Consider the following 12,500-nt stretch of genomic DNA (forward strand, 5'->3'; position numbering starts at 1 on the left):
AATATTTCTACAAAAATGTTTTGGTTATTTTTTATTTTATTTACCTTTTAAATTACTACATTTGATCAATACATAAGTAGATAAATGTTAATTTAGTAATTTAACCACATTCCTCAGTCTTTCAACTAAAATGCCAAATAACTCACAATTTCATGCAGAACCCTTTTAATTCAGCTCTAAATATCTTACACTGGGAGTCTTTGTCGACCTCTTGTGGAAACTCCCAGAACTCCCCGGAAGACAGAGTCAGTGTTTCTCTAATCTGTGCTTCCATGTTTGTCTCTCCAGGATCTCTAATATCTCGATGGAAGTGTCTCTGGATGCGGAAGACGTTCCCGAGGGCGGAGAAGTGGCTCGGCTGCTGGAGGCGTGCGAGTGTCCGCTGGGATACGCTGGACTCTCGTGTCAGGTCTGGGGAAACTCAAACACTCAAGTGTTTGGACATGTGTCTAACAGTTCCTGTCCTTTATCTGAATTTAGAAACTTAGAAAATTATTATATTATACATTTTATAATATAATATACATATTTTAAAATATCTATATAAAATTAATATTAAAAAATATGACAATATAATATATAATTCAAAGTATATTATTTTATATTTATTCTATTTTTTCTTGTCTATAAGACAATATAATATACAAAAAATATATAAATAATATAAAATTAATAATTGATAATATAATATAATTTAATAAGAAGGCAATATAATATATAAAATATAAATAAAGGCCCGTTCACACCAAGGACGATAACTACAACGATAATAATATAGTTCTAAAAATCGAAATATAATGATTTAATGTCCACAGCACAACTACAGTTATAACGACTTTCCAGCTGACGAACGATAAAAACATCGACAGCCAATCAGAATCCTGTGTAAAGATCGCAAGCATTTAAAGCGACAGACGACAAACTGCAGCGCTTATAACAAACAGTGATATTGATATAGTTATGGATATTGGTGTGGGCCTTATCTTGATGTTCCTGTAGATGTTGACCGAGACTCTCCCACATCTGCGGTTTTTACCCGTCAAACATTCATTACTTCAGTGAGATCATTGTTTCTGCATCATCACATCACCTTTCTCACTAACTGTGATTTTGTAGATGTGTATTTCTGAAATGCATAACTCGCCAGTCTCCTCTGATAATAACTGTGAACTGAAGCGTAACGAAGGCTGTGTGTTGCAGGAGTGTTCTCCGGGTTATTACCGGCAGGCCGTGTCTGAGCTCAACATGAAGGGCCGGAGCCGGCCGCTCGTTCGGCCCTGCGTCCCGTGCCGGTGCAACAACCACAGCGTGTCATGTGACCTGGAGACGGGCCAATGTCTGGTGAGCAAATCCACACCGATAACCCTGCGTATTCCACATCACACTGACAACTCGAGATGCTTAACTGACCGTGTGTGCAGGGCTGCCAGCACAACACCGCAGGAGAGCACTGTCACCTGTGCGCCGCAGGGCATTATGGGAAGGTTCAGGGCTCGGTCAGCGACTGCTCGCTGTGTGCCTGTCCACTGCGGGGTCAAAGGTGAGGTCACATGACACGACGGCTGTGTGTAGCCCATGGCAAACCAGTGGTTCTCAAACTTTTCTCGTCGCGCCCCCCTTTAAACCTTTACAAAAATCTGCACTGAAGAACACCTGCACTAGTTTTAACTTTGTAATGCCATTATTTCATATAATAGTAAGAGAGAATAATAATACGTGTGTTTTGTGTGTGTTTAGCTTCAGCGTGACGTGTGTGTTTTGTTTGTGTTTAGCTTCAGCGTGACGTGTGTGTTTTGTGTGTGTTTAGCTTCAGCGGGACGTGTGTGTTAGAGGGCGCTGGAGATTTCCGCTGCGACCGCTGTGAGGAGGGATACGAGGGACGCTACTGTGAGAGGTGAGGTCATGTGACGTTACGGCACACACACACACACACACACAAACACTCGTACGCTAATGCTAGGGTTGGGATCCAATTCTGGAATCGAATACTTGAGGTCAGGAATCGGATCCTTGTTATAAAATTTAAATTTTTGATTCTTCTTATCGATTCCTCTGTGTATTTCAATATGACTGTAAACCACTGAAGCGCGAGAGACTCAGGGCCCTATCTCGCACCCAGCGCAATTGACTTTGAACACCGACGCATGTATCATTCCTATTTTGCACCCGTGCACAGCGGACTCTTCCCTCCACAGACGCACGTCTGTAAATTAGGGAATGAACTTGCGCTCGCGGGGGCGGTTCAGTGTAAAGAGGAGTGTGTTCCGGCGCAAAACTTCCCTGGTGCTATTTTCCAGTTTTAGAAAGCAATTGCGCCATTGACCAGGAGAAACCCAGTCTAAAGACAGTGGCGCGTTGCACGTTAGTGATATGCTATTTTAAGGGCGCGTGCTCTGCCATAATGTAGTGTGTTAACGCGCATCCACTTTGATTCTCTAATAATTATAAACAGACGCAGCAGTTTTCATTTTTGCAAATCATACATTATTACAAGGAAAAATATTAACACACGAGGGAAATCATTGTTGTGTCCGTGAAGATGTGAAAAAGATCTATCTAGATAAAAAAAAAAAAAATCTAGATTAGGCTACACATTTACTACCCAAATTATACGACTGTTTAACCGAAGCTGATTTGTGTGTGTTTCTCCATCATCCCCAATGTCACTTCTCTGTGTTTTACGGCCCTGACGAGAACATCGGTCTCCTCGGCTGTGAACCGCTCCTGGCGTGCGCCGGCAAACCCGCCGTTATAATAGCGATCCGCCATTATAATAGCAATCCGTCATGGAACAAGCGCGTCTGCTCTTAAAGGGAATGTGAGAGGACGCTCTGATTGGTTTATTTCACGTTACGCCCAAACCACACCTATGAATAATGAAGCGACTTCAGACCAACACATGTTAGATTTGCGTCGGGCGCAAGAGTCGTTTATCCCGCCGGTATAATAGCAACAGCGCCGGGATCCGCCCACAAAGTTACTTGCGCTTTGACACTTGCGTTTCAGAACGTTAAAATAGGGCCCTCAGAGTTCTGTGTTCATGTGTATAAGTGTATTTGATCTGTGCAGCTAACCGCTAACGCTCTCTCTGCGTCTCAGGTGTTCGGTGGGTTACCATGGCGACCCGTCGGAGCCGGGCGGCCGGTGTCAGGAGTGTCGGTGTAACGGGACCGGGTCGCTGCACGGTGTGTGTGATGGACACACGGGCCGGTGCGAGTGCAAGCCCGGGGTCAGAGGTCATCTGTGTGACCAGTGTGAGGAGAGACACGTGCTGGTCAGCGAGCAGTGTGTGTGTGAGTCTGCGTTACTTCTACAGATGGTTTCAATGCAGCTTCACCGTGGGAAACGGGAAAATAACAGTGTCGATGTTACAAACTTTATCAATTATTCAATTCAGTTCAGTGTTGATTCAGTTCAGTAACGGTGTCAATGTCTATATCAATTATGAAACGAATTCAATTTTAGTTGACTTGTTTTTCAGCTCAGTTCAGTGTTAATTCAGTTCAGTGTTAATTCAGTTCAGTGTTTATTCAGTTCAGTTCAGAGTTGATTCAGTTCAGTGTTTATTCAGTTCAGTTCAGAGTTGATTCAGTTCAGTGTTTATTCAGTTCAGTTCAGAGTTGATTCAGTTCAGTGTTTATTCAGTTCAGTTCAGAGTTGATTCAGTTCAGTGTTTATTCAGTTCAGTTCAGAGTTGATTCAGTTCAGAGTTGATTCAGTTCAGTGTTTATTCAGTTTAGTTGAATTCAGTGTAAATACATTTCAGTTGAGTTCAGTGCTGATTCAATTCAGTTTTATAATTGTTGCAGAATTCTTCAATTATGAAACAAATTCCATTTCAGTTGACTTGTTTTTCAGCTCACTTCAGTTCAGTGTAGATTTAGTTCAGACTTGATTCAGTTCAGTTCAGTGTTGATTCAGTTCAGTTTGGAGTTCATTCAGTTCAGTGTTGATTCAGTTCAGTTCAGTGTTGATTCAGTTCAGTGTTGATTCAGTTCAGTTCAGTGTTGATTCAGTTCAGTGTTGATTCAGTTCAGTTCAGTGTTGATTCAGTTCAGTTGAGTGTTGAGTTGAGTGTTGAGTTGAGTTGAGCTGAGTGTTGAGTTGAGTGTTGAGTTGAGTTGAGCTGAGTGTTGAGTTGAGTTGAGTGTTGAGTTGAGCTGAGTGTTGAGTTGAGTTGAGTGTTGAGTTGAGTTGAGTTGAGTGTTGAGTTGAGTTGAGCTGAGTGTTGAGTTGAGTTGAGTTGAGTGTTGAGTTGAGTTGAGTTGAGCTGAGTGTTGTGTTGAGTTGAGTGTTGAGTTGAGTTGAGTTGAGTTGAGTGTTGAGTTGACTGTTGAGTTGAGTGTTGAGTTGAGTTGAGTTGAGTTGAGTTGAGTTGAGTGTTGAGTTGAGTGTTGAGTTGAGTGTTGAGTTGAGTTGAGTGTTGAGTTGAGTGTTGAGTTGAGTTGAGTTGAGTGTTGAGTTGAGCTGAGTGTTGAGCTGAGTGTTGAGTTGAGTTGAGTGTTGAGTTGAGTGTTGAGCTGAGTTGAGTTGAGTTGAGTTGAGTGTTGAGTTGAGTTGAGCTGAGTGTTGAGTTGAGTTGAGTTGAGCTGAGTGTTGAGTTGAGTGTTGAGTGTTGAGTTGAGTTGAGCTGAGTGTTGAGTTGAGTTGAGTTGAGTTGAGTTGAGTGTTGAGTTGAGTGTTGAGCTGAGTTGAGTTGAGTTGAGTTGAGTTGAGTGTTGAGTTGAGTTGAGCTGAGTGTTGAGTTGAGTTGAGTGTTGAGTTGAGTTGAGTTGAGCTGAGTGTTGAGTTGAGTGTTGAGTTGAGTTGAGTGTTGAGTTGAGTGTTGAGTTGAGTGTTGAGTTGAGCTGAGTGTTGAGTTGAGTTGAGTGTTGAGTTGAGTTGAGTTGAGCTGAGTGTTGAGTTGAGTGTTGAGTTGAGTGTTGAGTTGAGTTGAGTTGAGCTGAGTGTTGAGTTGAGTTGAGTGTTGAGTTGAGTTGAGATGAGTGTTGAGTTGAGTTGAGTTGAGCTGAGTGTTGAGCTGAGTGTTGAGTTGAGCTGAGTGTTGAGTTGAGTTGAGTGTTGAGTTGAGTTGAGTTGAGATGAGTGTTGAGTTGAGTTGAGTTGAGCTGAGTGTTGAGTGTTGAGTTGAGTTGAGTTGAGTTGAGTGTTGAGTTGAGCTGAGTGTTGAGCTGAGTGTTGAGTTGAGTGTTGAGTTGAGTTGAGTGTTGAGTTGAGTGTTGAGTTGAGCTGAGTGTTGAGTTGAGTGTTGAGTTGAGTGTTAAGTTGAGTTGAGTGTTGAGTTGAGTTGAGTGTTGAGTTGAGCTGAGTGTTGAGCTGAGTGTTGAGTTGAGTTGAGTGTTGAGTTGAGTTGAGTGTTGAGTTGAGTGTTGAGTTGAGTTGAGCTGAGTGTTGAGTTGAGTGTTGAGTTGAGTTGAGTTGAGTTGAGTGTTGAGTTGAGTTGAGTGTTGAGTAGAGTTGAGTTGAGTTGAGTGTTGAGTTTAGTTGAGTGTTGAGTTGAGTGTTGAATTGAGTGTTGAGTTGAGTTGAGCTGAGTTGAGCTGAGTGTTGAGTTGAGTTGAGCTGAGTGTTGAGCTGAGTGTTAAGTTGAGTGTTGAGTTGAGTTGAGTTGAGTGTTGAGTTGAGTTGAGTTGAGTGTTGAGTTGAGTGTTGAGTTGAGTGTTGAGTTTAGTTGAGTGTTGAGTTGAGTTTTGAGTTGAGTTTTGAGTTGAGTTGAGCTGAGTGTTGAGCTGAGTGTTGAGCTGAGTGTTGAGTTGAGTTGAGCTGAGTTGAGTGTTGAGTTGAGTTGAGTGTTGAGTTTAGTTGAGTGTTGAGCTGAGTGTTGAGTTGAGCAGAGTGGAGTGGAGTGGAGTGGAGTTGAGTTGAGTGTTGAGTTTAGTTGAGTGTTGAGTGTTGAGTTGAGCTGAGTGTTGAGTTGAGCAGAGTTGAGTGGAGTGGAGTTGAGTTGAGTTGAGTGTTGAGTTTAGTTGAGTGTTGAGCTGAGTGTTGATTTGAGTTGAGCTGAGTTGAGCTGAGTTGAGCTGAGTTGAGTGTTGAGTTGAGTTGAGTTGAGTTGAGTTGAGTTGAGTTGAGTTGAGTGGAGTGGAGTGGAGTAGAGTTGAGTTGAGTGTTGAGTTGAGTGTTGATTCAGTTGAGTGTTGAGTTGAGTGTTGAGCTGAGTGTTGAGTTGAGTGTTGAGTTGAGTTGTGTTGAGTTGAGTGTTGAGTTGAGTTGAGTGTTGATTCAGTTGAGTGTTGAGTTGAGCTGAGTGTTGAGTTGAGTTGAAGTGAGTGTTGAGTGTTGAGTTGAGCTGAGTGTTGAGTTGAGTTGAGTTGAGTGTTGAGTTGAGTGTTGAGTTGAGTGTTGAGTTGAGTGTTGTGTTGAGTTGAGTGTTGAGTTGAGAGTTGAGAGTTGAGAGTTGAGAGTTGAGTGTTGAGTTGAGTTGAGTTGAGTTGAGTGTTGAGTGTGTTTGTTGCGGTGTCAGTGTGATGAGCAGCTTGTGTCTCTTCAGCGTGTGATGACGGATGCACAGGACTGCTGTTGGACGATCTGGACTCTTTAGACGGGTCAGTCGCGTCTCTAAACCTGTCGGGTGTCATCATCGCCCCCTACAGTCAGCTCATGACCCTCGAGAACCAGACCCGAGAGGTCAAGGTCAGTCACGTGACCCAGCCTGCACGCATCAACCATCACTCATGTAACACTGCATGCATGAATACTTCATATGTAAACCTCATTTCCAGAGTTTGATGTCGTGGGATCAGAGCCCAGATTATCATCTGACCGCAGGAGAGCGAAGCTTGAGACACCTGAGCGATGACATCACTGACCTGCAGCAACAGGTGCGCTCGCATCCTCCTCACGGTAACCATGGCGACGGGAGACTGATGCTGATGCTCAGTGTGTGTGTGTGTGTGTGTGTGTGTGCAGGTCCAGAGTGTGTTCGACGGCAGTGAAGCGGTGCTGCTGAACTCTGAGGAGAAACTCACGCTGGGCAAACAGTTGCTGGAGCTCATCAGTAACTCTCACGCTGCCATCCACGGTAACCAAATAAACATTATTATTTTATTTTATTTTATTTTGAAGAGTACCGCTGCTGATCTGTGATTGGCTGCTGTGCTCACCGCTGCTGGTCTGTGATTGGCTGCTGTGCTCACCGCTGCTGATCTGTGATTGGCTGCTGTGCTCACCGCTGCTGGTCTGTGATTGGCTGCTGTGCTCACCGCTGCTGGTCTGTGATTGGCTGCTGTGCTCACCGCTGCTGATATGTGATTGGCTGCTGTGCTCACCGCTGCTGATATGTGATTGGTCCAGGCCTGATGGAGCAGGTTCGTTCTGTGAACGTCACGCTGGACGATGATGTTGATGAAGTGAACGACACGTTCCTGATGGAGGAGATGAACACGACGCTGGAGAAGATCAGGACCTTCAGTCTCACACACTGCAGTGCGACTGCGCAGCGCGAACTCAGGTACGACACACACACACACTCGTCTGCGCAAACACACACGCGTCTAACGTTAATGCGTTATGAACTAACAATGAGCATTTTTTAATCTTTGTAAATGTTAGTTAATAATAATCCAGCTGTTCATTGTTTGTTCATGTTAGTTCACAGTGCATTAACTAATGCTAACAAATACAACCTTTGATTTTAATAAAGTATTAGTAAATGTTGAAATTAATATTAGCTAAGATTAATAAATACTGTAGACATATTGTTAATTTTTAGTTCATGTTTTTTAAGGTAGTTAACTAATGAACCTTATTGTGAAGTGTTTTCCAACGTTTCTAATGTAGTGTTGATTTAATTTGCCCAGATTCTAAATCCTGTCCACATGCACTTTACATCTTTGAAAACTGAACATCCTATAGTTATCAGTATAATGTGTGTGTGTTCAGTTCTGCAGTGTCTGTTCTGCGGAGGGTTCAGGAGGAGATTAAACATCCGCTCGTACAGAACCGGTTCAGACTGGAGAACATCTCCTCAACACTGTCGAGATCCGAGCGGCAGATCCTGCAGATCCAGGAGATCATGAACACGAGCGAGAGCCGCAGTGACCAGAGCCGGCGCTTGCTGGAGGAGATCCAGACCAACCGGAGCCAGCTCACGGTGAGCCTCCAGCAGAAACACAACACTGATGATGATCACAAATGTGTCTTGAGCATCACATCATCATATTACACTGATTTCTGGAGGATCATGTGACACTGAAGACTGGAGTAATGATGCTGAAAATACAGCTTTGATCACAGGAATAAATTACACTTCACTAGATATTCACATAGAGAACATTGCAATAATATTTCAAATTTTTAACTTTTTGTACTAGTTTTGATCAAATTGATGAGCAGAGAGACAATACAAAAATCTCTTTCTCCAGATCTCCAGCAACAATGTCAACAATCTGAACCAGGAAGTAGAAACACAAGTACAGGAAGCTCAAGACCTGCTGACTGATGCCCTCAATATAGCGGAAAACATGGACAACGGGACGGATGTAAGTGAAGTTTCTACCTCATATCACACATATACGGCACGGTTACTGTGATTATAACACGTATACGGCTCGGTGAATGTGATTATAACACGTATACGGCACGGTTTGTCATTCCAGACTCTGGATGAGATGAAGAACCATCTGGAAGGCTGGAGTGTGAATCTCAGGAAGCATGTGGACACTTTAGTGATGGATTTGACCAAAAGAGACGCCCTACAGATGGTGTACCGGGCCGAGGATCACGCGCAAGCCCTCAGCAAACAGGCACAAGCCCTTAACAGGTGCGTCACGCGCTAAAAATCCCACAAAACATATCATTTATATATTCGTGGTATTGTACATAACTCAATATCTTTCTTTTGTGCGGTCAGTTCTCTATCCGAGGTCAGATCTGCATCAGTAAACACAACCAGCGTCAGTCAGATCAACAGCAACATCAGAGAAAACACACAGCTGGCGGGAGATCTGGCTCACGCCGCCAATCACAGCGCAAGCTCCGCCCTCAATCTGGTACGTCCACCAATCAAACCGTACAGGGAGGTTTCACAAATGAGCTACTAATTAATGAAATTGGATGTAACAGTAAATAAATGATAAAGTGTGTGGTCCGTGATGCTGATTGGCCTGTGTTCTGTCAGACGTCAGAGCTCTCGCTCACCGCGCGGGGGACGAGTGCGCTTCAGGCGAGCGGAGAGATTCTGCACGCCAGCCGAGCCCTGGAGAAACTCACTGAAGGTGAAGCACACTCACTAGCTAACGATACGGTGAAGCACACTCACTAGCTAACGATACGATGACGCACACTCACTAGCTAACGATACGATGAAGCACACTCACTAGCTGACGATACGATGACGCACACTCACTAGCTAACGATACGATGAAGCACACTCACTAGCTAACGATACGATGACGCACACTCACTAGCTAACGATACGATGAAGCACACTCACTAGCTAACGATACGATGACGCACACTCACTAGCTAACGATACGATGACGCACACTCACTAGCTAACGATACGATGAAGCACACTCACTAGCTAACGATACGGTGAAGCACACTCACTAGCTAACGATACGGTGAAGCACACTCACTAGCTGACGATACGGTGAAGCACACTCACTAGCTAACGATACGATGAAGCACACTCACTAGCTAACGATACGGTGAAGCACACTCACTAGCTAACGATACGGTGAAGCACACTCACTAGCTAACGATACGATGACGCACACTCACTAGCTAACGATACGATGACGCACACTCACTAGCTAACGATACGATGAAGCACACTCACTAGCTAACGATACGGTGAAGCACACTCACTAGCTAACGATACGGTGAAGCACACTCACTAGCTAACGATACGATGACGCACACTCACTAGCTAACGATACGATGACGCACACTCACTAGCTAACGATACGATGACGCACACTCACTAGCTAACGATACGGTGAAGCACACTCACTAGCTAACGATACGATGACGCACACTCACTAGCTAACGATACGGTGAAGCACACTCACTAGCTAACGATACGGTGAAGCACACTCACTAGCTGACGATACGGTGAAGCACACTCACTAGCTAACGATACGATGAAGCACACTCACTAGCTAACGATACGGTGAAGCACACTCACTAGCTAACGATACGATGACGCACACTCACTAGCTAACGATACGATGAAGCACACTCACTAGCTAACGATACGGTGAAGCACACTCACTAGCTAACGATACGGTGAAGCACACTCACTAGCTAACGATACGGTGAAGCACACTCACTAGCTAACGATACGGTGAAGCACACTCACTAGCTAACGATACGGTGAAGCACACTCACTAGCTAACGATACGGTGAAGCACACTCACTAGCTAACGATACGGTGAAGCACACTCACTAGCTAACGATACGGTGAAGCACACTCACTAGCTAACGATACGATGAAGCACACTCACTAGCTAACGATACGGTGAAGCACACTCACTAGCTAACGATACGGTGAAGCACACTCACTAGCTGACGATACGGTGAAGCACACTCACTAGCTAACGATACGGTGAAGCACACTCACTAGCTAACGATACGATGAAGCACACTCACTAGCTAACGATACGGTGAAGCACACTCACTAGCTAACGATACGGTGAAGCACACTCACTAGCTAACGATACGGTGAAGCACACTCACTAGCTGACGATACGGTGAAGCACACTCACTAGCTAACGATACGATGAAGCACACTCACTAGCTAACGATACGGTGAAGCACACTCACTAGCTAACGATACGGTGAAGCACACTCACTAGCTAACGATACGATGAAGCACACTCACTAGCTGACGATACGGTGAAGCACACTCACTAGCTGACGATACGGTGAAGCACACTCACTAGCTGACGATACGGTGAAGCACACTCACTAGCTAACGATACGGTGAAGCACACTCACTAGCTGACGATACGGTGAAGCACACTCACTAGCTAACGATACGGTGAAGCACACTCACTAGCTGACGATACGGTGAAGCACACTCACTAGCTAACGATACGATGAAGCACACTCACTAGCTAACGATACGGTGAAGCACACTCACTAGCTAACGATACGGTGAAGCACACTCACTAGCTAACGATACGATGAAGCACACTCACTAGCTGACGATACGGTGAAGCACACTCACTAGCTAACGATACGGTGAAGCACACTCACTAGCTAACGATACGGTGAAGCACACTCACTAGCTGACGATACGGTGAAGCACACTCACTAGCTAACGATATGATGAAGCACACTCACTAGCTAACGATACGGTGAAGCACACTCACTAGCTAACGATACGGTGAAGCACACTCACTAGCTAACGATACGGTGAAGCACACTCACTAGCTAACGATACGGTGAAGCACACTCACTAGCTAACGATACGGTGAAGCACACTCACTAGCTAACGATACGGTGAAGCACACTCACTAGCTAACGATACGGTGAAGCACACTCACTAGCTAACGATACGGTGAAGCACACTCACTAGCTAACGATATGATGAAGCACACTCACTAGCTAACGATACGGTGAAGCACACTCACTAGCTAACGATACGGTGAAGCACACTCACTAGCTAACGATACGGTGAAGCACACTCACTAGCTGACGATACGATGTAATGACTGTAGACGTGAAGGAATGACTGCAGTGTAAAGCTGTCGACTCACACACTGATGTGTTGGTGTGTGTGTGTGTGTGTGTGTGTGTGTGTGTTCCAGGGCTGGTGTTTAACGTCACTGAAGTAACTAGCAGGTTGAGTCGTGTTAGAGCGAATGTTCAGAACTTCACTAATCTGCTCCCAGAAGCCCTCAGTGTCCTGAGAAACCTGCCGAACGGTACGTGACACAGATCAGTGTGTGTGTGTGTGTGTGTGTGTGTGTGTGTGTGTGTGTGTGTGTGTGTGTGTGTGTGTGTGTGTGTGTGTGTGTGTGTGTGTGTGTGTGTAATCCTAGATGACAAAAATACGCATTGAGAACGTTTTGCCATTGTTATGAAAACGTTATTTCTGAGTGTTTTCAGAACTTTTACAAATATTTTTAAAAAGTGTTTTCTTGATTATGTGAACGTTAAGGGAACATTCCGTTGTATATTTCTTCAAACATTATGTGAATATTACTTTTGAATGTTCTCTGAACAAAAGTTCAATGAACGATGTATAAAAAAACGTTTTGAGAACGTTATTAAAGACCAGAACACGTTGAATAATCGCTCTATTAACAATCCTGGAAGAGCGTTTGTTCATGAGTTTGAGAGAGCCTTGTCTGGTGTACCGGATCTGCTCAGGCAGCAGAGAGGAGGTCCTCGAGGCGAAGCTACAGGCCGAAGCGGTGAACGCCACGCTACAGAGAGCGCTGGAGCGCCTGGAGGATTACCGCGTGAAGCTGGACGAGTCGTTCTCTGCGGTGGAGTCGGTGAACGCCAGCAGCAGGAGCAGCAGCCAGCTGATCAGAGACTCGCAGGAG

At 44.7% G+C, this 12,500-nt stretch overlaps 1 protein-coding gene across 1 annotated transcript in view; it reads left to right on the forward strand.

Moving 5' to 3' along the window:
• The window catches only part of lama1 (laminin, alpha 1), a 62,953-nt gene that overhangs the window by 31,150 nt on the left and 19,303 nt on the right, over window positions 1-12,500 (forward strand). Inside the window, exons 28-43 of the mRNA XM_079601912.1 lie at window positions 289-409; window positions 1,201-1,341; window positions 1,422-1,540; window positions 1,808-1,894; window positions 3,100-3,293; window positions 6,491-6,633; window positions 6,723-6,821; window positions 6,910-7,021; window positions 7,294-7,450; window positions 7,882-8,092; window positions 8,364-8,480; window positions 8,598-8,761; window positions 8,852-8,990; window positions 9,119-9,215; window positions 11,757-11,873; window positions 12,322-12,500. The exon at window positions 12,322-12,500 is cut by the window's right edge and continues 4 nt beyond it. Coding sequence (XP_079458038.1) covers window positions 289-409; window positions 1,201-1,341; window positions 1,422-1,540; window positions 1,808-1,894; window positions 3,100-3,293; window positions 6,491-6,633; window positions 6,723-6,821; window positions 6,910-7,021; window positions 7,294-7,450; window positions 7,882-8,092; window positions 8,364-8,480; window positions 8,598-8,761; window positions 8,852-8,990; window positions 9,119-9,215; window positions 11,757-11,873; window positions 12,322-12,500 — 2,197 coding nt within the window. The remainder of the gene's footprint in view (window positions 1-288; window positions 410-1,200; window positions 1,342-1,421; window positions 1,541-1,807; window positions 1,895-3,099; window positions 3,294-6,490; window positions 6,634-6,722; window positions 6,822-6,909; window positions 7,022-7,293; window positions 7,451-7,881; window positions 8,093-8,363; window positions 8,481-8,597; window positions 8,762-8,851; window positions 8,991-9,118; window positions 9,216-11,756; window positions 11,874-12,321) is intronic.

The sequence above is a fragment of the Phoxinus phoxinus genome (genome assembly GCF_949152265.1).
Source record: "Phoxinus phoxinus genome assembly, chromosome: 24".
NCBI classification, from domain to species: Eukaryota; Metazoa; Chordata; class Actinopteri; order Cypriniformes; family Leuciscidae; genus Phoxinus; species Phoxinus phoxinus.